Below are 25,694 nucleotides of genomic sequence, written 5' to 3'. Positions count from 1 at the left end.
CAAATACTACAATACTTTGTCGCCAAAACTATTTTCCCCATCACCACTATGACTTCCAGGATGTCCAAAGGAGCGCTAAAGTAAAACTCCTGCTGGCTTTACCTCCCACCACGAGATCCCATGAGGTTAAGGAGACTCTTCAGTCATCTTTGTGTTGCCAACCTAAATAAATACTGTTAAACACTTTTGATAAATAAATAGGGAGCCAAAGTGTGGACGCTTGCACTTTATTGAAAAACAATCAAACCAACCACAATATAATCTGCAGGAACAAAGCAGAAAATATGCTCAGTGAATGGATTCAGGGCCACTTTAATGTTCAGACCATATGTCATACCTGCACTCACCCGATCCTCCGATTGGCAGGGAAAGTTTTATATACACTTAGCACCGATCAACAGTGCTCTCTTATGCCCCTCTGTTACCAGTCTGACCCGAACCTACACCCGGTGCCTCGACGCGCCCCCACAGTCCTGAATGCCCCAGTGCTCGGCTATGGAAACATGATCTGAGCATGAAAGGGACCCTGCACATTCAGGCTGGAACCAGGCATCCGGGAGCATTGTTAAATGTCAGAATAAATGGCATGCCAAAAGTGTCAAAAGCATAAATGTAGATTCCTTTCCAATGCAATGCTGCCACCATCACAGTATTTAGTGTTGTTGCTGATGTGAAACATTTTAAAATTTCAGGAAATCATCCTCACCAATTTGACTTAATGAACAATTACATTCATTCCCATCCTCAGTGACCTTTAGAGCCACCGATAACTGTACAAGGCATCATAAGAGTACAGATGATATCTAGTGCCAACAGCAAAACATGTCATCTCTTAATCTTCTTTATATTACATTCTTTAAAAAAAAAAAAGAATAATCTCAATCACTCAAAATCCAATTCTACAATCAATCATACCGATATATAAACCTGAAGACCATCCACAAGGAGATCAATGACTAGATACAGTTATTTTAATTATCTTCTCTATAGGTAATCATAAATAAATACAAACACATGGAATGTCTACTGCAAACAATACATACAAAAGTGTGGTATAAAGAGACGTTTGAAATTACTTTCCTAATTTGGGGATGCTTCCAGAAGGTATTATGATAATCAAAAGACTCAAACCATGTGCGTGTGTGACAACAACCCAATTTTCTTTTTTTTCTCCAGGTACATACACCGTGATGTCAGAGCTCTCCCCATGGGTGTCGCGTTTCTTAGTCCAGGATGAAGTAGGGGTTGATCCCTGTCCACATGGGTCTGAATGGCAGCACACTCGTCTCCTCCTGTGACGGACATGAGGGGCTCAATGTCCACTGCCTGTCCGAGATGGTCAGAGCACACCTGGTCACCGTGGTGGTTTTATTCAACAAGTCTTTTATTCCCAGAGAGGAGAGTTGAGAAGGTTTGCTTGGATAGTTCTCTTCTTCGTGAATCATCTTCAGACGGGGGGGAAAACCCCCCTCCCCTTCACGTTACATAAAGTGCATCTAGTCATATGAAAAACAACAGTGGGGGGAACACAAGATTCAATAAGTACATAAATACACCAGCTAAAAAGCTCCAACAAGGCAAAACAACAAAGGTGTGAGTGGCTTGGATTGCAAAATAAGAACTAGAATTCACAAGACACGAGTATCACTGGTTATTTGAGTTCCTTTCTCAGATCCCGTGATATCACCTGACAGTGCAGCCTTTTGTTTAGTTTCACACATTCGGATTTTGACCCATTGCTTTTTGTGCACAAATAAATATTGCACTAATATACCGATATAAAGGTTTGCATGGAAATGCAGTTTAATTAGTGTGTGATCTATCTTTTTACCCATTTATCTGTATTTATTATTTAGAAGCTGGCCTGTGGATATCATGTTTAGCCAAATTCCAAGTCATATTTGAGAGCTCACACAGATAAACTCAACCTATGCGTTGACCTGCTGTGGATGAGGACAACCGACGCAGATCAAAGGGAAGAAGACCCTCAGAGCTGAGGAGCCTTCACTGCATTATGGAAGAATCACGCACAAGCATTTATCGGACTCAGACCAGCCGGGCCTCTAAACTCTGGACATTGTAGATGCAGACATCCATTACCTGTGCACCTGGACTGGGACCAAAGGGGTTGGCTGGCTTCATCACTGGCTGGGAGTACATCATAGTGGGCTGTGTCGTCGTCGTCATCATGGAGCCTACGTGGGGAGGCTGAGAGGAGAGAAGGGAAATGCAGCAAGGCTGGATTACACAACCTACGCACGGAAGAAAATCTAACACCTCAAAATAAGATTGGAGGGGTAGTATAAAAAAAAAAAGGAAAACAGCCTGTTCAGCGATGATGACTCGACTGAGCATAGTCACCCAGATACTATAAAATAGCACGAAATTCAGTCCGTTGTGCTTCCAGAAGGCGACACATTTACTGTCATTCAGTGAACAGACAATGGTGTATTCCTTCTGAGGTAGCACATGAAAGCATGTTTAAAGATTAAATACAAACTGTTCAGGTTGCCAGATACTTTGCAGAATAAACTGCACATTACTACACAGATAAGTTAGACAATCTCTTCCTCCTTGCCTGCAGTGTGTGTGTGTGTCCCTGCTGACTTACCATTGCATATGCCATCGTGCCCGTCGGTGTGGTTGCCGGGAAGGCCATGACAGATGGTGCCTGAGGTGACACAAGGGACGAGATGATTCCTTCTACAGAATCAGGACACGGCCAAACTCAACTCACCGTCAACAGTTTGTTAGTAGAGAAATGCTTTCAAGTCAGACCTCGCATACATGTAATGAGATTAACTCAAATTAATCTAGTCAGGAAGATTGATTCACAAGAGAAATATACCCCTTTGAAAAATGTTCAAATGTCCATCTAGCTTGGAATTCATATTAAAGTGTATTTTTCCTAAAAATAATTGCATATTTTGCTAGTAACTGTTGACGCCAAATGCAGATACAAATTATTTTCTGCACTTATCTTGTATGTTAAGGGATCAGAGCAAAACAACCACTTCTTATATTTGTCCTTCTGTAAACATTACATCGATTGCACCTGTCCATCCTGGAGAGGGATCCTCCTCTGTTGCTCTCCTGAAGGTTTCTTCCCTTTTTTCCCCCTGAAAGGTTAATTGGGAGTTTTTCCTGATCCAATGCGAGGTTTTGGGGCAGGGATGTCTATGTGTACAGATTGTAAAGCACTCGAGACTAATTTGTGAAATTGGGCTATACAAATAAACGGAATTATAGGACATTTACAGACAGAATGTGAACAAATTGAAAGTGCTTGTTTCCATTTACTATCCACTAAATTCACGAAACATGGAGGTGGAAAGAAGTCTTATGAAAAAGTGTAAACGCTAGCAAAAGACTTTCAGGGCTTTTAATGTTATCAGAGCCGTAACCGATGTGTTTTAATAGCAGAATGACGGACAGAAGTGCAGGAATCAAAAAGGAGTGTGTCGAGTCCTGGGGGTAGAAGTTACTAGCAGGTGCTCCTTGTGGAAGGAGATGAAAGAGAAGTACAGACCCTTTCCCTTTCCTTGCTTCCCCAACAGCCCCTGCAGTGATAACAAACCCACATTTGTCTACCGCCCAGCCCCCCGGGATGGATAAATTTCATTAACTATTCAGTCATTGGCGAGGGAGGTGCAAGTGAGTCAGACATGACGCTGCTGCCAAAATTGGTGCTTTCATCACAGACTGCGCTTGTTTCATTGCACCGAGAGCTCTCCTTCAGAATTCCTCCCCGCCGACAATGTTTGCCTTGTCTCACGGACCTCTCACTCCGCGTCCCTCAGCCAGTTAAGGACGACATGATGAAGCTGCATCTCTGCATCACATTAGGGTCGTTCTCTAACGATAGATGTTGCGTCTGTGCGTTAGTGGATCAGCTTCCTTCAAGTCACCAACTGGCTTCCTCAAAGAAGACTCATAAGCCTTTGATCATCAGCTGACATTTGGCCACATGATCATCAACTCGTGTGTGCTTTCAGCACGATCACACGCACCGAGAGCAGTCAGAAAGGGTTCTGCAGGGTTACTGTCAGATGCTCTTTATGAACATTTTACCAAAGGTGAGTTCAGGTTAAATGTTTCACATAGAAAACTCTAAAATCCAGAGAATACAAAGTGTTTTTTGGAGTTTAGTACTTTCCATGTGCTCTCAGTAGTAATGACTTCAATGAAGAGACTAACTAATAGAGGCAATATTAATAATCTCTTGCCCTCACCCAGTGCCGACCGGTCCTCAAGTGGAGTGGCCTTGGAAACGACTGAATACCCTAGTGTATATTTGGATGGCTTTTCTCACATCAACATTGACCAATTATCTTCAACGGTTTCTACTTCTAACACGTCTACCTGTCTCTTGAAGCCCATCCCGACGAGGCTGCTTCAAGACGTTTTGCCTGTAATTGGCAGCTCTCTGGATATTATCAATGTGTCTTTGTTAACAGGCCACGTACCACATTACTTCAAAAGTAGCTGTATTCAAACCTTTTCTTCCCTTTCTTCCCCCTGAAGGGGTATTTGGGAGTTTTTCCTAATCCGATGTGAGGTTTTGGGACAGGGATGTCTATGTGTACAGATTGTAAAGCACTCTGAGACAAATTTGTAATATTGGGCTATACAAATAAACTGAATTGAATTTTCTGAAGAAGCCCACTCTTAATCCAGAGGTGTTGGCTAACTACAGACCGACCTTCCCTTCTCTAAGATCCTTGAGAAAGTGGTCGCAAATCAGTTGTGTGACTTTCTACATCATACTAGCTTATTTGAGGAGTTTGTCATGATTTAGAAAACACCACAGCACCGAGACAGCACTGGTGAACAATACAAATGACCTCCTAATGGCATCAGATAAAGGACTCATCTCTGTACTGGTCTCGTTAGACCTTAGTGCTGCGTTCGACACCATTGACCATGACATCCTATTACAGAGACTGGATCAGTTGATTGGCATTTCAGATATAGCACTAAGTTGGTTTGAATCCTATTTATCAGATCAATCTCAATTTGTAAATAATGACGACTCGATGACCACCAATGTTAATAACGGAGTTACACAAGGTTCTGTGCTTGGATTTGGCATTATCTTTAAATTGGGACTTCCCACGTGATGCAAATCTCAAGGACTAAATTCTTTTATGTACTCACAAAATCTAACTCCTTTTCTCTTTCACGTCTCTTCATTGCACATTTCTAACACTACTTCTTCCCCGGTAGAACACACATCTTTACAGTCACACACACAGGGATAAAGGTTTGATTAACTCATCAACATCAAAACTAGATTATGATCTGGATTGAACATTATATTGTACACTACAAAGATTTGTTCAGTTACTGTAATAAAGCTTTTATGTTACATTATATTATTAAATGCACATATTAATCCATTGAATATCAATTACTCAAATATAAGGCAATATTTCCCATCTCAGCCACTAAAAGCTGATGTCTGGCAACCACTTTTAAAAATGAGTGTTGAGCCCTGATAAGTAAGCTAGAAGATCATTCATGACAGGTGAGCCTTACCATGGCTGCAGGGTTCCAGGTGGTAGAAGGAGCGGTCTTCGGTTGCCAGTTGTTTCCACCAGTCAGCTTCTTCTCACCAGGCTGACTCCAGTGAAGATCACTACAGAGGTCAAGTCAAAATGGTTGTCCTGTTTAGTATGCAGTATCAGGGATATGAAATTAAATGTCACTTGCGTGTACTCACTTCTTTGCTGTGCCGTTGCCAATTCCCAGATCTAGAGAGGACAGATGCAATGCAAGGAATGCACCACAACAAAAGACTTAATAAGCACAAAGCATAACATGTAGAAAGACATATGTCATTACCCTTTACTTGTAACATTTTATGCTAATTTTACACATTTAATATTTATGTTTTTATTAATTTCCATGCTCTAATTTTTATAAATTCTCACCTTTACAGCTATTTTATGGTACAATTTACACCTCATCTAATAATCTGCCTATAGCAAAAATCGTTGTAAAAAAGGAAACTTACTGCCGACAAGGTTGGCAAGTGATGAGTCCAGGTCGTTGGACACCAGTTTGTGTGCCTGTTGGCCGTTCAGGGTCATGCCCATACTCTGACTGGGTGAAGATGTCACTGTGGGTTTGAGGAGGCCACCTAAAGCATCTTAATCAAAAGGGGGCATAATAAAGGGAAAGGAAGGGAGGGTGAGAGGTTGGGGACCCAGAACACAAGATGACAGACAATAACACGGCAACGCACACACAAGGGCAACAGACGGCCACAAATACACACAAAAACATTTGAGGGCAACTGACGACCACACACACAACAGACGGCCACACATACAAGGTCAATAGACAGCCACAGACACACACCAGAGCAACTCAGCCACACACACACACACACAGAGAGCGCAGATGAGGCAGGGCTCACAGAAGGATAGAAAACTGTGCGAGAGGAGTGTGCGCTGAGTCAACTCACCCAGTCATGCACACGCCATGCAAAAAGCCAAGGCCCCAGAGAGTGCGTTTATCCCCAGCATATGGGAGAGAAACAAGATGACGTGAGACTGAGCAGTCAAGAACCCAGTGAAGGTGTGCAAACAATGAGTCTGTTAAATAATATATAATTACTAGGAGTGCTCTCACACCAGTGACAGTTTAACCCTTGTGTTGCCTTAGGGTCATTTTGACCCGAATCAATATTACACCCTCCCCCCGCCTTTGGGTCATTTTGACCCGATTCAATGTTTCACCCTCCTGTTACCTTTATATTTACTAACATATTTTACGCTTTGGGTTCAATTTGACGCCAGCAATTAAAACCTACAGAATATTATTAGAATTAATATTGTTTTCCAAGTTTAAGTGTGAGGCACTTTATGTTTGTTTGTTGACTACCGAAAGAACACCGACATTAAACATTGAATGGGGTCAAATTAATCCTAAGGCGGGGGGAGGGTGTAATATTGGTTCGGGTCAAAATGACCCTAAGGCAACACAAGGGTTAACAAAATCTTTTAAAATTCACATCAATCACAATTTAATGCCATTCCCTCAAAATCTCAGTGGCAGTGTTAAATAAGAGTACAAGCTGCCAGTGTTTCCAGTAATGTGCTAATTTTTTAGGAATTTCACCAATGAGAATTTAAAATACTCCAAGACATTCATTTCTCTAAATCCTAAAATTCTATTGAGAGAATGTCAGAAGCACATAACAATTGTTTGAGTATTTAACAACAAATAGTGATGACCGCCACTTATGCCATACTCTGATGGTTATGTACAATGCTAAGAGTGTTAAATCTATCTCATGAACATAAAATGCATTTTTGTCATTAAGGATCTCTCATTGAGCCTGTGGGGTTTGAGTAAAATACCGCGTTGGTTAATCAACCGGGGTTCAAATTGTTCCGACTAAGCTTATTAAAAAAGAGAAATGGGCAATCATGCCAACATATTTGAGATATGCTTTAAGCATTCAGAGTGCACATACACCACACCAACAAATCAAAGTCCAACACTTTGATTTTCTATAGGCTCAACATGATCCAATGGATGTGCAACCTGTCTCCAAACCTTCAGGTGGCAGTAGAGTACATGAAATCAGCTGGCTCCCAGAGGGCAATGAGGATACAGTGTCAGTGTGTGTAGAAATACTACTCGATTACCTGTAGCATCCAGGTTGTTAGCGTTGATGTTGTTGCCAAATACAGAGTCAAAGTCTACATTAAGGCCTTGAGAGTCCTGGGGCTGCTGTGGTGTTGGAGAGGCTGGATATCCTGTTAAGGCAAAACAAAGACAAAGAACTCTCAGCATCCAAATATTGACAACACTATACCCAGAGGTCTATAGTTACAAAGTAGAAATACTTTGTTACGTTACGCAAGTTGTTAAAATGGATACTTTGACAGATAGATTTTTGAAACCTTCATTACCCGCTACAAAATACAATCTATCTTTAGAAAAAATAATAATCACGAGACCAACGTCGGGGACTGTGGTGGAACAGACTCCAAGCAAGCAGGATGAATCAGTGGTCCTAGCTTTAAGTAAAATCATTGGTTAATCACATTAATGCGCAATTGCAAACAAGTGCTCTCAAAGCCACGTTTTTTTTTAAACCCAGTGATGCCCAGGTTGTTAACTTAGCTAGCGAGCAACTACATGAGTAGATGACTGATTTCATGATGGCGGTGACGAAGACCAACACCGGATTGGAGTAAATCTCTGGTGGGGGAGGGGGAGAGGCGGGTCTCTGATCTAATTTAGCTTTAAGTTTATTTGATAAGGGACAGTGCACATTAATAAAAATATTTCTGTAAATGTGCCAGAGTTAGCCAATATGCTATTTTTTATCTGTAGTCCCAAGAGGCAGACAAAACAAAACCTAAAAACAGAGATAAGATAACATACAATACTTACGCTTTTCAATGTGTGCACAAACAAATAGTGTGAATATTAATATACGCAGTATCATCATTCAGAGACTTAGACATTGTCAAGTACTAACAAGACATGCAACACAGAGGCTCACAAATTCAAAAACACAAAATAATTAAAATATGGAAGAACCATGTTAAAATGGAATAGGCTTTAAAAATGCATTGTGGATATTAGAATAACGTTCGCTATTTAACATCACATGACTAGACTTCATCTTCAAAATAAAATAACTTTTGGGCTGAACATGACATTTGTCAGTTTCAAGTAATGACTGGGTTGTAACTTTCGGTGCTGCTTTAGTATTGATCATGTTTTGATATTAGAGTCCTTTTGTGGATGATCAAATTGAGTTATGTTATTCATCTTGAGCAAAACCTTTGCCTATTGTGTTCAAGGCAGGTGTCCTTTCTCAAAATAATGACCTGATGCACCAAGTTGCTATTTTTTGCTGAACACAATATTATGCATTTGCCCTCTACATCCTCTAGTCGGAATGAGCCTATTTATAAACGCACCGTTACAACTCCTTGATAGTCATATTGCAGTTCAGAGATCTACAATGATAAGTTCATAGTATAAGCAAGAGTATACTTATGTACAATATATCATGTTGAACATTGTTGGTCCTGGATGGATCACAGCCAACCCAATTATTTTCAACAAAACTCCTCATCCTTGGTCATGGTGGCCACAGCACTTAAAAGAATACACTTCAGAATTCTAAAAGTTCTGACCCTTTGCTTTTTTTTTTAAACAGCATTTATTTGTACTTTTACTTTCATAGGTGATTTTCACTGGAGTCATTTTACAGTAAGCTATCTTTACTTTTACTCAAGTATGTCTTTTGAGTACTTATACACCACTGACTATAGCTCTGTTCCTCCCAACACAACCAGAAGCCGGTAGAAAAACATTATCTTTTTGGTTAAAGGTGGATAATGTGACTGGAAGATGCTTCTTTTAGAACCAGTCTATGTTGAAAAAACAAAACCATCGTGACCACATTCACTGCTGTATTTTCTTGTTGATACATTGCAGAACTCATTTTCCAAGACCAAAGAGAAAGGTTGACAGTACGACATTATGGTCTTTATCCATTATCTTAAAGGGTACCTGTAGTGCAAAACAATATGTAGCCAGATCAAAAGATAATGTGTTTCTAAAGGTTATTCATGCACTGACGGTCCAGTATTCAATAACAATACGTAGTTTAGGCTGTTCAAAGTCCTCAACTCCGACATGCGACATTGCACTGGAGCTTGAATATGTCGCGGGTGGTGTGACGTCAGATCGTTGATAGATCTACAGCCAGCCACAGCGGATGTGTTCAGATACCAATATAAACAACGTTGAGCGCTCGCAAACAAATGCTGAGAGATTGATAATATGGACGATGAAAGATTGTCTGATTCAGCAACTGGATACTTGTTTGAACCTTTAAAAGCAGACTATCCCCATTTAGTGAATTGTGACAGCGATGATAGCGATGATTCTGATGAAGTTGATGCGAAGGACCGCCGTCCAGATGCTTCACCGCGCGGACCGTGCACGCAAGTCGGCGGACGTTTGGTGCAGTTGTGGGAAATGTGCCACAGAAAACAGACATAGAGTGCATTTGTTGTAAAGAGCACGAACTTATGTCCGATGATATAGCAGGGCTCTCAAGTTTTGAAGACAGGCAAGCGTGAGATTTCCATCAGCACCAGATACAGCTGACTGTTGCGCGCCGCATCGAGCCGAAAAGAGTTGTCGACGGGGGTGCTAGTGCCTATTTCTACTCAACAATCGATCGGGGGTATGAGCACCCCTGCATTTCAGCATTAAATAGCCGAGAGGGGTTTTCTCAGCGTGAGGAATTAGATGTGTGGCGGGAGTGCGTGAGATAAGACCGAAATGCGTGAGTCTCACGCTCAATGCGTGAGACTTGAGAGCCCTGATATAGTGTCATTAGACCTCATCTGCTTCACACAAAAGAGTGAGCTTGATAGCTACATCGCGCATAAGCCAGCGCTGGAGATGTCTTTCATTGATGCAATGTTCGGCCGACATGTTCGGGGTGCTAGTGACTTTTCTTTGCTCAGTCCGTCCCGATGCGCGCAAACCGGTGTCGGAGCTCCGCGCGCACGAGACGGCGGGCAGAGGACTGTCAACGCAACACGAGAGACAGAAATGACGTGCTTCTGCTGTAATGTGGCGCTATAGAGAAAGTGACAGGGGGGCGGGCCAATTTTTTTTTATGTCATGCGATCTACCAATACTACGCGCGATCGACTGGCAGGTCGCCGCGATCGACGTATTGAGCACCCCTGATATAGATTGTGTAATTCTTGAGGCCACCGATCTATCCCAAGAAGCAACGCGTGTAGAAGTGGCTCCGGAATGGCTGAATTCCTTTCAACGACTCTACGTCATAGTTAGCTTTGAGCTGGAGTAAATAACTAGCAAAATGGCTGCGCCCACGGACTCGGAATGTTGACAAAGAAATGTAACTCCTCGGGCTATGCGTGACTTGTTGACAATAGCGGCGGGGTAAATATGATTTATTTGATGCGCCGAATGGATGTAGCACGTTGTTGTTTTGCACTACAGGTACCCTTTAAGCAAAATGTCACTTCTTAGGGTTGGACAACCACTGGCGGCAGAGTCATAAATTCCCTGTCTATTGTTGTCCATCTACGTGAGCTCACATCGGTGTTGTCTGGAACCGGCTCAATCTATCAGCGTACTGTGCATTGCCCAGCTACCTCAACCATCAGAAAGCAACATTTTCTCTTTAGATCGGCACATCCTGGTACAGCTGCTCCAATACTACTTCCATCTATCTGTACAGGTACCAAATGACACAAAGCTACACGACTGTTAAATTTAGCAAACGGTAGATCATCATTTAAGATCTTTAGTACACAAGTGATATTTGGGGGCTCTGGAGGATTTTCATTATCTTACTCAATTTACCTATACTTGCCTTCTTTTTTTCTTCTTTATTGAATAACGACAACATATTTACAGTTTTTGGGTATTTATTTCTAAATATATTGAGCTGGTTCTTTTAAGTGCGTGGCTGTATTGGAATTTGGTTTAGTGTCAGCAGGGGGAATTGGTTCGCTTATATATTTAGGATAGGGCTAGATCCACAATATGTATTTGTTTAAAACCGTGGTTTTAAAAGAAAAGAAATATCTCCATCCAATAACGGCCACTTCCTCCGCATGTCGACATTAGTAGCATTATATAATGCAGAATTTAACTACACAACAGCTGATAGTATAAACAACAAGGTTGATAATACCTGTAATCTGTTGTCCATGCTGAATTAACATGTAGTCATCAACAATCAAGGGTGTTTGTTTCTTCTGGAAAAAGGTCATGTGATAGGGGCTTGACGAATTAGGGCAGGAAACATTGTGTCTGCTGAGACCCAATTAAGTAGCCAACCCCGGTTTCTACATGGTTTAAAATGTCCGTTAACCGTTTACACCATCCACACTAGGAAGTAACCCTGGAGTTTTCAAACTTATCCATCCACATGAGCAATTTAAAATGTTTTTTGTTTCTCTAAAACGCCAGCCTAGTGTGGACACTTAATGTAAACGTAGCAAAAGATATGCATTTTGTAAATGGAAATGTAGTATTGTGGACATTAAGAAATTCTAAGAAACTGATTATGAGTTCTCAATTTGAAACAATTAATGGAGTAGTCAATTATATCCTATTACAGCATGGAGCTACATTTTTCTGATAACTGATCTCTTTTTTTTTCTCCAGCAAAGCCAAATGGTTGTAACAAAATACATAAACATAAGACATTTGGCATCACTATGTTATCAGGGGTTTTCCTGGGTCAAAATGGGTCTTTTTTTTGCCTTAGGCGCTTGGGATTTGTTATAGGCGTTCGGGAAAACGGCTTAGGCGCGCGCCCACATTTTCTCTATGCAGGAAAAACCCTGGTTATGATAAAGTGGCATAGATAATTATTAGTATAAGCTTTAAGGAACTCACACAAAAACCCGATAGTTACCATCCGTCTACCTTTCGGTCAGACTCTTTTTAACAAACTACGCTATATTGTAGAAACACCGATGTCTGTCTGGACCGTTCCCCAGGAGACTTTGACAAATACAACACAAGTAAGGAACATCTGGAGCATTAGGTTGGATTTCACCTTGATCAACCTGAGAATACCTACCTCTGAATAGACCAGCTACAGCAGGGGACTCAGATTGGAAGAGTAGAGGGGTGTCGTAAGGGCTTGGCCCACAGAAGGAGTCTGACACACAGCAGCAACCGCAGACAGGCAAAGAACCAGATGGAGAAAGAGGAGGGAGGAGAAAATGATGAAGATATGGAGACCAGAAAAATTACAGAGCAACTGTGGGAATGGCTTTTTTGGGGGGGGGGGGGGGGGGGATTTGCAGCTCAAAAGCGGAGGAAGCCGGCACTCATCACATAGACTAAAATACAAAGCAAAACTCACAACAGCGCACAACTATAGCTTTCTAGGAAGCAGCGAGGGAGAGAGGAGGCATGTTTGTGTCAACACTCTGAGACACCGTGTCAATCAACTTCTATTCACGACCATTCACAAAACATCTCACTACACTCACATCAGCCATCCAGCAGCCAGACAGTCGTCTGTACCTGTGATAAATGTCTCTATTGGCACGGCAGAATCAAGATCAGATGCCAGGGAAGAGTTAGAGTCAAAAAAGGGATTGTAATGATCTGGAGAAAGGCAAAAAGCCTGCTGGTAAAGATGGCCATTCTGCAACAAAGTCCGTTGGCCTTTGAAGTACAAACAGAAAGAGAGAAATCAAATAAAAGATACAGCAGCCTTAATCAGAGAGTTAAGAGCTGAGGAAATAAATAGTAGTAACATAGTCTGATTATGGAAGGAAACACATATTTGGTGTGGGGCAGCATGCCAGATCTTTGACGAATAGGAGTAGAGTCAAGAAATGTTCTGACCAGTGACCCACAACCACTTCAGGCATTTCCTCCCTCTTTCCCTACTGCTCTGAAATATACTTCTGTACCCATTTTAAATGGCCAAACAATCCCAAATTAAATCTAGACTAAAAGAAAAGAGGATGCAGCCAAACAATCCCACCAGACACTTCATAGCTAGATGTCCTAGAGGACAGGCTGCCAATGTCCGAAGACACCGTGGACAGGTGGACAGCAACGACAACAGGTAGTGTGAGGAAAGGGTTTGAGTTTGGAATGGATTCCTCCACAGCTTCTGCAGCAGAGGTGAAAGGATCTGAGTGAGCAGAGGAGAAAACAGGAGGAAAAAAGGAATGGATAGATTATGGCAGAGGGGGTAAGAAAATGTAAGACAAGATAAAAAGATGCATGCAGATAGGGAAAGATGACAGTACACAGGCGAGAAGGATTAAAACACAGGTGAGAAGGATTAAAACACAGTTTAAGCTAAAGAGACAGGCTCCGAGACAAATTTGTAATATTGGGCTATACAAATAAACTGAATTGAATTAGATCCTACACTCCCTCATTGGACAAAAGTCAGGTCTGATGACCAGCTTTATCACCAGGACACTGAGCAGGACACCAGTCACTAGGGCAAGAGTCTTCATTAACACAACAGCCAGAGTCCACACCTTCTGATAGCTAAAGACAGCTATGCTCACACAAAAATAGCCATTTGACATTTCTGAACACAAACATCAATTTGGGGAATGCCTAACCTGTTTGTTACAAAATACAAAAAGTGCAAACATGAACACGGCTGTAATTATACAGCATTGACAAGTGACTGTTACATTTATCGTCTTGGCCTTCATTGAAAACATTGCTCTTTGTCAGACACCAATTTTGTAAAAAGTTAATATAATTAGCATGAACCATGTGGCCTAATTTAAAACTAATATTCTAGATTACAGGCCGTCATATCTAGACCATACACAATATTGACATACCCTTTGACATGAAAAGATTATGAAGAGATAAGGTTGCAACTGTGCAAGTCAATATTATTCTCCAAATTAAAAACTAACTTACAAAGTACCAATGCAAGCTAGGTTCACATACAAACCGTGTACCAGTAACAAGTTCCATTGTGTACTTACGGTAGAGTAATATGACACAGGCAAGCAAAGTGTTCAGCGGGCACTGAAATGTCTTTCAATTATTATATTCCTATGTTTAATATGAAAGTAAAAAGTGGACATGCAAATGAAGGAACATGTTTTTTTCAGTGGCCCAGGAATATAAACATAAGGTACATGATTAACAGATTTTATGGCTGACTGTGCCTGATACATAATGGAGAAATAGCCATCCATCTCCACCTCACAGGGCGGTCACACTTGCTGTCATTTGCATGAGTAAAGAGGAAGATAGTTGATGTTTTTCAGAAAAAATAAAACGCCAGCTACAGTTAAGAATACACTGCCAACAGACATAACAGATTAAACTTCACTTTAAATGATTTTCCTCCATTCTTTCCACACACTTAATAAAGGTACTACCTCAGTCATTAACAGATATTCTGAGGAATCATTGTTCTGAATGTTTGTTCTGTGAGGAATGTCTGAGAGATGTGTGCTAAGGAGTGTGTGACGTGCGTTTGTGCTGTGAAGACGACCGGAGCTCTCACCTCCCCATGTGTTCGTGGTAGACGGAGGCAGCGACTGCTGCAAAGCCGGTTGCAGGTCCAGCAGCTCATTGGCTGCCTTGGATGTGCTAGTGGGAAATGGGCAGAAAAACAAGGTCATGGAGGGCAAATCAGTCACTCATTGCCAAAACAGTAGGTTCAACTTCCGTTTTCCTTTCGAAGAAACTTTTTTCTTTAGCAATGCAGAAAGAACCCAGATATTACAGACATATTCTTATTTCTGTGTACAAATACTGTTGTTAATACTGATGACTGTTATGGTGGAATGTTACATTGCCTCCTATTTGCATATTATACACATATTTTAACTTGCACTGCAAGTTATCAGTCCTACTGCTGCAGCACTCTAGTTTCAATACAGGGATCAAAGTTCTATCTAATCATAGAGCTCAGAACCTGTGAAGCCCTCTTGAAAAATGTTAGCCATGTGTTGGAACAATGACAAGCATTAAGAATAACCAATCAACTCACTTTAAATAAAATTATTCATTATCAGTAGAGATGAATCCAAAAAATTATCCAATTAAATGTGTTGTCCAACGACCAAAACGTTCATTTATACCATTTAATAAATAAAATGATCAGATCTCCTTTCAGCTTTTATCTCAAGTTCTGAAACATCTGCAATAGAATGTCAGGCTACCAAATATGCATTTGTTTTAAAACCATCGGCCACACTAACGCTACGTTTCAGCGATGTTTAATTTCTAATCCGTTTTAGTCTCGATGGGCAAAGGGGGATACTTTTGAAAACCATGACGTTGCCATGCAACTGCCAATGGTTAAGTTTACACAGATAACAAATAACAAGATTTTAACCTTGTTGTCTACGCTAGTAAATTCTGACCCATAATCTGGTAAAACTTTGATTTGTAAGTAAATTTGATGTCTGAGAGATAAAGCCGGACCTCTAGGCAGCCTCATAACTGGGTCTGAAAAAGAAACCTAGCAGTTTAAAACCTAAGACGATATGAATAAGCCCTGTGGTCTCACCTGTTGGTGGAGCTGGGGCTTGAGAAGAGGTCAATGGCAGGGGCCGAGTGGATGGTCCCGCCCACCGTGGCGATAGGGGTGGAGTCTGTGGTTGCTGCGGAAGGATTCTTCTGGAGCTCTAAAAGACGCTGCTCCTTCAATCATTAGGAGGACAGTATTACGCAAAGTTCATACTACACGTCAAGGAATATAATACTCAAGCAGCATTTAATGGTGAAAAGCAGCAAATTGGGGAGACAACGAGGTCTGGGAGCTCCGTAATCTCCAAGCAGAGGACACCAACACGCCATTATTATGTGGGATGCCGTTCGCTGCCCGAAGCACATTTATAGGTCAAACTAGACGCAGTTGTGTTAAATGCCACGGCTCTTGTGATGCCAGCATGCTATCCAAAATCACACACTGGTGTTGCATTATGCCACCGTTTGGTTCAGAATGAAAAAGCAGAGTTACTGTTAAGGGAGATTTTCTTTGAAGCCGCATTTCTGTGTAAAAGTCCAGATCTCGAGCTAGATTTCTGTTCACACATGGCACTCAATCAATGATTTGTGAGCTGAACGCGCCCGGGTCTACTTGTGGTTCCTAGAGTCTTAAAAAGTAGGCTGGGAGCCAGAGCCTTAAGTTATCAAGCTCCTCTTCTTTGGAACAAGCTTCAACTTTCAAACAGTCAATACATTTGAGATCACGTTATGTAACTCAGGTTGTGGGACATTTTAGGATACACTGAGCCCTCTCTCTCCTTAACAAATCCATCTATCAGCATCTTGCCCACGGGCACTTTGGCATAAAGTTTGCAGGATTAAACTACCGAGCTTCTAATTTTTGGATTGCTCTACCTTCTCCCGCTATGCATTTGATGCTGACTAGAAGGCAATTGTAATGATATGAATGGCATTAAATGTAGGCGAGTGAGAAAAATGTACCTTAAGTGCTCTAAGGCGACTCTGCTCTTCCTCCAGGGCTACCAGTTTCTCCCTCTCATCTACTTTGGTGAAAGATATGCCAGTGTTGGCAAGGGAGGAGACTGCAATGGAGAGGGTGCTGGCCCTGAAACAATGGAGAGACACAGGGAACTATTACAAAACAAGAAACTATACAGGTTTGCACATAAAAAGGATTCTGTGCACTTTTTTCTGTAGTCTCTGAATTGTCTTGTTTCTACGATGTTTGTCTCTGAATTGTGACAATTTAAAATAAAACTTCAAATTAGTGTTAAATCATCAAGTTTCTGAAGCAAACAAGCCTCTGCTAAGAGCCAGATGAAGTGCAGCAGACCTACCTGCTGGCTGCTGTTGAGTCTTTAACTTTCTTTCCCTCTAAAGAGGCCAAGTGCTGCTCCAGGGCATCAAGCAGGCTACTGGGGGCCTATTGTGAATAGCAGTCACACGTTAAGTTTCATACTGAGAAAGCATAAAACAAGACTTCCTCTGAAGAAGAAATACAAATTTTAAAAATGAAAGACAAAAGAAAAAAACACTGAAGCATGCCAAGTTATTGCCAAGAGTCCACAAACAAAGATACTCCAAAATGCAGAGAGAAAAGATATACTTACAGCTACTGTAAACTGAACGATAGAAAGGGAAGAAATACAGAAAATAAAAGGTGGCAAAAGTCAAGATGTTATAAAAAAAACCTTTGGGAGAAAGCTCTCCACTTCTGGCATATCCGTTAGTTAGAAACCGCGACATGATGAACAGAGCCTACAAATAAGTCTATTTTCTACATAATGCACCACGTCAGCAGAACACAGATTTATACAATATGGTTCCATTCATATCACACCCTAAAAACCTTGTATCAGTTATTTACTGTACAGCATGCAAGGTCAGGAGTGAGTAGTTGGAGGGTGTTTGAGAGAGCATGTATTGCCTGCCTAGCATGCACAGCGCTTGGTGTTAAAACTTGTTGGGCCTGAAGCTACAGGAGTTTAAAAAATAAATTGTCTATCCACATTTTGCAAGTTGCATATTATGGAGGTCACTTGAGCACACGTAATGACCTACAGCATATGAGCTGAAAGCTTGCAAACAGAATGTGCCAATAGACTTAACGGCAAAAATAAAATGAGTTGACATCAAGTTACCAGGAGTTTGTACAATTATGCAGAGTTTTGTCAGCTCTCTATAAATGAGACTCACATTATGGTCTAACTTTGGTCCTAGAAGTGTTACTAAGCTACAGGATAAAAGACTGCGCAGACGCACACGCTGTCGGCAGTTAACTACAGTGGTGATTAAATGTGTGCGCATTATATTTCTGATTACTGGCAAAAGCAATCATAAGCTCCTCAGACATTTCGAAGGGTCCGTTGACCGAAACCAGATTTGCAAACTAACGGTTGTTGGCGATACGTCTGCCGGTCTTGAGACATTGATCTCTTTAAAAACTTTTGCTGGCCAAATTCAATAAAGGTGAATGGTGTTAAATTCCACTCACGTCTAGTTGATTGGAGTTGCAAGCAAATTCTCAGTGGCTTATACCTTAAAGCTCAGCACAAAAAACAGAAACTATAGTCAGGCTGGATGACAGTGAGTCTAAATTACACTTTTGTTCTTGATTTGGTCAACTGAGACTTTAACATATCAATGTCACGCTACGGTAACACATTACATAGGGGACAGGCTCTTTTAAAGCAGGTGCTTTAATCATTATTGACTTTATCAGTCAGATGATTTGCGCCAAAAAACACATTTGTGAGCCGTTCAAATATCCGTCACGCTGTATATTCTAGACACATTATATAAATAATGCAATATATATTATAAATTAATACCCCATTTGGCCATTTCCCGTTTTAAGTTACGCAAAACAAGTGAAGAGATTAGGGCTGCAAGTTCGTCAACGTAATTGCAAAGAATCCAAATAGTAATCTTTAGAGCGGTCATCGAGACTCACCTGTGACAGATCTGGGATGTCCCCTCGATCAATTCCAACTTGCTGCAGGAAGTTAAAGACCATAAGATTCAGATGCGGGGAGAGAATTTTTTTTAAAAATCCGGGTTCCTGTTTTACCTCTGCAACTTTGAGGAACTCTGAGATTCTAGTCATCCGTGTAAGGAATTTCTTGTAGATGTCAAGTCCTTCTTTGCACTGGACTTTCTTCATGTCAAAGTATTTCTCTGTTGACGAGGAAGACAAACACCATCAGCATTTTCATTAACTCAGTTTTGTCTGCTACTTTGAATATATTTTCAGAACACAATTGATAGCCTTAAGGGTACAGTATCTCCAGAGGGTATACACACTGCATTGTCAGCAGACATGACCAATGCTGGGTCAAATCCATCTTGGAATTCAGGGTAAATGGGAACAATGAAAAGAAAACCCTAATTATACCCATGTTGTGACACTTGCATAGTAAATACTAAAGTTCCATCCTATGATCATGAGCATTAAGGACTACTGTAGAAGTACTTTAGATAATAGAAGTATAACATATAGCAAGGTCGCTGAAGTAATTAATTTAGACTTTCCCCTAGTGGCCCACATTATGCTTAATGACCTCCTCAAGTATAGGACATAAGGATAAGGAAAAGGTTAAAAAAAATATTATTCGCAAAAGCATGCCAACCCAAATGCTTGTTTTTACCCAGGAGGTTGATTATGCCCTCATTGTACGCTGCAAACAGTCGGATCGCATCTTTGAACAGAAGCATGAAGGCTGCGTTGATCACGCCATTTGTCAGTTCATTGGCATTGACCTGGAAGAGGGGTGGTGTTGAGATCAATTTAAAGGAGAGCATTCGGAAAACTAACCAAACAGCTGATTTCAAGTGTGTGTTCGAAGTGTCAGCTATAGATTTTAGAATCCAGGTAGTGCAAACCATACTAAGCACTCACATTGAAGTCGAGTAACACGTCCATCTGATTTTGGATGATGGGGATGGTCTTGATGAGTTTCTCTGTGTTCATGGTTCTCATCACTCCATCAGACCTGTGGAGAGAAAAGGCAAATGTAATTTCATACAGATTTCTTTGGGCTTTTAGACTTGATCGTTCAGAGTTGTACTGTAAAAGGCACTCTTATGTACAGTATGAGTGAACAGTCCCACTGGACAGTGTCATATCAAAAGTTACACTGCAATAATAATGCTAAATATTCAGAAACATTAAGCCCCTTAATGTCCAGCCCCTCACAGAGCATGATTACATTATAAACATTAGATGTTTTGGTGAAAAGAAAAAATCAGTAGTACGAGTATTTTAACTTCAACATTATAAAGTGAAGCGTAAACAGGAACTTTACCACCAATGGTGCTCAGAGGTCAAATGCTTCATACATCTGATGAGGTTATGGAACAAATAACAAAGCAGTCCGAAAGTAGTTTGCAGGAAATACAACTTGTGCAATGTCATCCTTCAGTATTATTCAGCCTCATCTGCCACAGGAAATCCTTCACTAGGGTTTCACCTTTCTGGAGCATGAGGCGTTTGGGCTCAGGTCAACACCAACACCACAGCACGTTAGAGTGAAAGCTAAGAAGAGAAAGCTGCTTACCCTCTTTTCACTTTAGTGAAGTCAAAAGCGACTTGTCTGTAGGACACAGCCTTCTCATTCAGGTAGCGGCTATACCTCCTTATGAATGTCGACATGTCATAGCCTACGTGGCAACGGAACAAAGAGAGGAGTGTCATAAAGAATGAGTATTGGCTTATTGCAGCCCAATGTGTTGGTAACGTACCTTGGAGGCCACTTTTGTCCAAAAAATTGCTGAGATTGAATAGTGTGTTTCTTGAGGCCAGATACTGTATAAATCTCTGCAGAAAAACATAAAGGGAGGCTTTTGAACAATTACATTGTGGCCATGTAAAGTACACCATGCAGACGCACTGTATTCTGTGGCGAAACCTTGATCGGAAAACCTTGATCAGAGAAACAAATATCCTTGATATCAAAGATTAAGACCAGTTGTTGAGGTGCTAACCTCATTGCCGTAGACCATCAGATTGTGTGTGGCGGTGAGGGACTTGAACACAACCACCCAGCTGGTGTTAATGGTCCTCTCAAACAGTGTGTCGGCCAGCTGAGGGATGTTCACATTCATCTCATTTGTGCACTGAATCAAGTCTGGGGAGGAGAAAGAGAGAAAAGAAAGAACCTCAGAGGGAGCACATAAGTTTGCCGTTTAGGGAGAGACCTTATCCGTACATTATTCTTTTCGTGGTTCCTTTTCATACCACGTGAACAATCATTAAAAATACTGGAGGGAAATAGAGTGCTGGTGGGTCAGAGTTTAGGTAAACTGAGACCATCAGAACAAACAAACACTTCTCGAAAGCAAAGGGTCATGAACATATTACAAACTTCATAGGAGAGGATGAGCTTGTCAGTTGTGTGTTACTTAAAACACTTAAAAATCAAAAAATCTGAAAATATGGCTACATTTCACATCAATGAATTTAGAGTAGACGATAGCAAAAGCCACAGGACGTATGACTTCATTTCAGAAAATTAGATTACAAAGTAGCAACACTTGAGAATACAGGGGTGTTATCCTAGAAAAAGTCACGCTTGTTACCCAGCAAGTCTACTTTTTTTCACACTCATTGCCACATTAGAGAACCTGTGATCTGTCGACTGACTAGGCATACAAACGCAGCGTGGCTGCCATGGCAGTGCGCCACAACCATCTGGTTTGAGGGGCACGCAAATGCTGGTTCTGCTTTCCATCAAAGCCATGGCACAGCAGTTATCTTCACGCACACACCTCTCTCTCTGTGCGCATTCACAAGCACACATCTTGAACTTGATAATAACCGATGATGCCACACGTTTTTATCCATTGAGTGTATACTTGAAAACAGAAATATATGGAAGTAGATCCTATGTTGTAGATACATTCATATCATTCATGTTAGTCCTTATTTTTTTCTTTTTACTTTTGAGATCCCAGAGAACGCATTAAGCTGAAAACAACCGAGTTGGATGAGAACGGAGGTGGAATAGGGGAGGACAAGGTGCAAAACTGATTGCCTTGTTGGGAAGTTGCAAACTGAATTGTGTTGTACTTGTACCGTTTTCTCTCCAGAATTGTACATCTGTGTTAACAGGGCGGTCTAAATGCAATCTAATGGCACCATAGACTACATTTATATAACCACAATGACATTAAATGCATCCAAAGCTTTGTTCGAATCAAAGCACTACATGTAAACAAAACATCGAGTAGAGTTGGTGCTGGGTTTTTATCTCTTCCATCTAACATCCATCATGATAAATTGTGTAGCGCACAGCAAAGTGTTGATGAGCAAACATGTGGAGAAAGGAGATACGGGTTATGGAGAAGACAGAAAACTAGTTTGCAATTAAGTAATTAAAAAAATCCCTGATGACTTGATCAATGGGTTCAAAAGGGTGAAACATGCTGCCGCCTGACAGACATCTCTAAATGCAAGGTAGGGCATAGAATCTAGAGATGATAGTAAATTAGTTAAATTGGCATAAACAATCGCCGTGCGGTACAGGCCTATACTCCATTTTGATTGCTGAACCATACAGCAAGAAACAAGACATTATTTAACAAAGCCAAACTCATGTGATTCATTGGAAAACTTGTACGGTTCCTGAAAGATGTCATCTGGACAAATTAATCACATTTTATCAAATGTTGAGGAGGTTCCAAAGGAATGGAAGAATGCTGTAACCGACTAACTAAGAATGATCACAGTAATCTAATATTCATTTCCCTCATATGTCAAAAAGAGGCTTGGCAGACAGTGTCAATTAATATTAATGTGAATTTTAAATTCAAAGGAGATGAATGATCCTTTTCAGGCCTTACCAATTGCTCAAGATGTGAAACAGAGCAACACTATTTTATAAACTGATTACATGTTTACAATTGTGTTTTATTGACTGTGGTATAACTGTAGACTCCAATTAGATTGAAAAAGTGCAGGTTCAAATAGGACCTTAACATTAAATATGGATGATAGCCACCAGATAAATGTCACAACAAGCCACATCAATGAAATAATTGAAATGGCTCGTTTCAGTTAATAGGTAATGTTAGCGGTGTACGCTGTGCTGCCCGTTGACATGGGTGGTCTATGAATCCTCCTCAGTGTTTGTTGAAAGCCACAAAAAAAATGCTGTTTACATACATAATGGGCCTCCCATGTGACAACAAAGGCCTTGTGTGTTCGACACAAATGAAATGGCTGTGGGGACTTTCTCCACTGGCGTTTCTGAATTTAGTTTTGTACAAGCCCAATTTATAACCTGTTGCTTTTGCTCATCAGATAAACAAGTTGTACTCTAAAACCGTCTTTCCCAAACTCTATATCAGGGAACCGACTTCACTAAAAAATTATAAACTATTGCAACCCGATCCACAACAGGCCGTATCTAAAAATTATGAGTGAGAGTAAATTATATATTCTAATATATAAATATACAAGTCTTATCTGGCACACTGTCTAAGGAATTTTGCTGAGGTTAGAATTTAGATTAAGTATTTACCAAGAGCTGTTTTAATTTCGAATTTGCAAGGATAATAATAATAATTCCGAAAAGCTGCCTTCAAATAATGTATTTTTCTTTGGCTGTCAGTTCCATTTGAGTAAGAATATATTTGTGGAAGTGGGTGGATTTCAAATACAATCCGCACAATGGCCTTTTCAAAAACGGTTGCCTTTACAGATTCTCAGAATACCACAAGGTAGTTCAACCCAGTCTGCGAAATTTAGCGGCAGAGGCAATTAGGAGGGACGGAGACAGCGGTAAACGAAACAAGCCACTGGTCTCCAACCACGATCACTGTTGCAAAGTGGATCTCCTCCTTTGGGAAGATGACTCTTTTTGAACTTGTTCAACAGAGCAAATGCATAGATTAAAAAAGCGTTTGTATCATTCATGTATACACACATCTAACATGTCGATACCGCTATATACCAGCGGCTCTTCATGTTCAAGGCTGCAATTGCTAAATATACAAACCGCCAGAAAGAGAGCCGATACAGACCCACTGGCTGTTAATGAAACATTTGTGGTGGAAAAAAGAAAAGAAAAAACACTGCTTTATGACAATGATTGACACTTTAATTATTACTGCAGTATTTGACAGCTTTCCTTTCTGAATCACACCCTAAATAAACTTAGATGAAGTTCACTTCGGAGATTGTTGAATTTTAAGATAACAATTATAACATGACTGCATGATAATGGGCATTCCAGTGGTCGGGTGTAGCTGCTGTAATTGTGTAGGCTTGTAATCAGCAGCAGAATTGTCAGGAAATGCATCAGAATGCTACCAGCCAATCTCACATTTGATCAGCACAGCTCCCCTTTGTTATTGAGGGGTTGGGTCAAGGAATGACTTCCTGTTGGCCATTTACCCCAACCACTTTTCCTTGACCTCTGGAAAATATCTCTGGGTTAAGGAAAGCTGGGAAGTAGAATTCATGAAGAGTTAGGATAAGACCACCGCGGTGTTTGGAGAATCCGACTCCACTAAACTTGAAAGTTATGAGGCAGCGGCAGGCAGATGATAGTGATGTCAGTCTGTCGCGGTGTTCAGGAGAATGTGGACAAAGCGCATCTTAGATGTCCGTATTCTTACAGTGTTGTGCATGCAGACAACATAAGTCATCAAATTATTAACCAGGTTGGAATAGAAATGAATATAAAAGTGAAACCAAGGGATTGTCAGAGAACAAAGGAACTAAAGGAGATAATAAAGGAAGCATTGAAGCTCCTTTACTTTGCATTCAAACAGCTCTTATCATGGCGGCCACTTGGATACTTGCGTGTAATTCCGCTCAGTTGGGAACCTTCCTCAGGACAAGGGACTATTGGGCCACAGCCCAAGGCTGGCTTTAGGAACAAGTGGATCACTTCCTGCTTCAGGGAACATCTATCCTTCCAATCCAATGACTGAACATGATGTGGGCTAGCAGGAGACAGGTGTGGACAACAGGGTAAAGGTTACCTGTGAACTGCTCTACAGAGTACTTGCTGGTTATCATTTAGTGAAACATTTAAGGATCTCACAATAATAATAAAAAAATGCTCTGCTTTTTCTGTATTCAATAATAAACACTTCCTTATTAAAAAAAACTGACAACAATATACAGACTAATAGTTAGCAATAGGAACATTTCAATTCCCTCTCGACATGTCGTGAGCATGCAAGAAAATGATGTAATTTGCGGCCTGCGTGTCAGCGCTTCTATGACGACACCGTCACAACGGCCTTATCTGCAAGTTCTTTCTCAGCTCAGGAAGACATTTACATATTAATCCACTATTTCTTTACATGGAAAAAAAATGTCTGCTGAAGTAATGTTCTGGATGACAAAGAAAGCTCCTTTAACATAAAAACAATCTAGGTAGTCATTTTTGAAAAATAATGCAATGATATAATTCACACTTTCCAAACAATCAGCAGTGTGTTTCCCCTACCCTAAAAGTTCCCTTTCTTAAAGAACAGGTCTTTGTTCTATAAAACAAACGGCTGTATGTTATTGATCATATCTACACAACGTCGCGTCAACACTTCTACTCGACTCTCTATCGCGCATGGCGGCCTCCCCGATGCGCACAGACACGTGCACAGGTGAGCGTTGAATATGTCCCGTGAAAAGCAAACCGATATATCTGCGTTGTTTTGTTTTTTTAAACACTCCCAAAGTG

The 25,694-nt window shown here is 40.9% G+C and overlaps 1 protein-coding gene across 19 annotated transcripts in view; it reads right to left on the bottom strand.

The window, feature by feature from the left end:
• Positions 1–211: 211 nt before the first annotated feature.
• The window catches only part of picalma (phosphatidylinositol binding clathrin assembly protein a), a 29,902-nt gene continuing 4,419 nt past the window's right edge, over positions 212–25,694 (bottom strand). For 2 of the 19 annotated variants that reach the window (XM_056445076.1, XM_056445067.1), the window contains exons 3-24: positions 20,986–21,128; positions 20,743–20,818; positions 20,559–20,661; positions 19,901–19,994; positions 19,650–19,761; positions 19,073–19,179; positions 18,956–18,997; positions 17,613–17,624; positions 17,340–17,425; positions 16,984–17,107; positions 16,061–16,194; positions 15,050–15,135; positions 13,541–13,693; positions 13,072–13,215; positions 12,620–12,700; positions 7,659–7,769; positions 6,017–6,151; positions 5,723–5,753; positions 5,539–5,638; positions 2,612–2,671; positions 2,101–2,208; positions 212–1,496 (exon numbers count right to left, since the gene is read on the bottom strand). In XM_056445076.1, coding sequence (XP_056301051.1) covers positions 1,482–1,496; positions 2,101–2,208; positions 2,612–2,671; positions 5,539–5,638; positions 5,723–5,753; positions 6,017–6,151; positions 7,659–7,769; positions 12,620–12,700; positions 13,072–13,215; positions 13,541–13,693; positions 15,050–15,135; positions 16,061–16,194; positions 16,984–17,107; positions 17,340–17,425; positions 17,613–17,624; positions 18,956–18,997; positions 19,073–19,179; positions 19,650–19,761; positions 19,901–19,994; positions 20,559–20,661; positions 20,743–20,818; positions 20,986–21,128 — 2,057 coding nt within the window. In that variant the 3' untranslated portion in view covers positions 212–1,481. Of the gene's footprint in view, positions 1,517–2,100; positions 2,209–2,611; positions 2,704–5,538; positions 5,639–5,722; positions 5,754–6,016; positions 6,152–7,658; positions 7,770–12,619; positions 12,701–13,071; positions 13,216–13,540; positions 13,694–15,049; positions 15,136–16,060; positions 16,195–16,983; positions 17,108–17,339; positions 17,426–17,612; positions 17,625–18,955; positions 18,998–19,072; positions 19,180–19,649; positions 19,762–19,900; positions 19,995–20,558; positions 20,662–20,742; positions 20,819–20,985; positions 21,129–25,694 lie in introns of those variants that run through there. The other 17 variants (XM_056445085.1, XM_056445094.1, XM_056445112.1 and 14 more) reach the window with 17 other exon arrangements.

The sequence above is a fragment of the Pseudoliparis swirei genome, chromosome 3, assembly GCF_029220125.1.
Source record: "Pseudoliparis swirei isolate HS2019 ecotype Mariana Trench chromosome 3, NWPU_hadal_v1, whole genome shotgun sequence".
Classification (NCBI taxonomy): Eukaryota; Metazoa; Chordata; class Actinopteri; order Perciformes; family Liparidae; genus Pseudoliparis; species Pseudoliparis swirei.
This window is presented reverse-complemented; position numbering and strand designations above follow the sequence as displayed.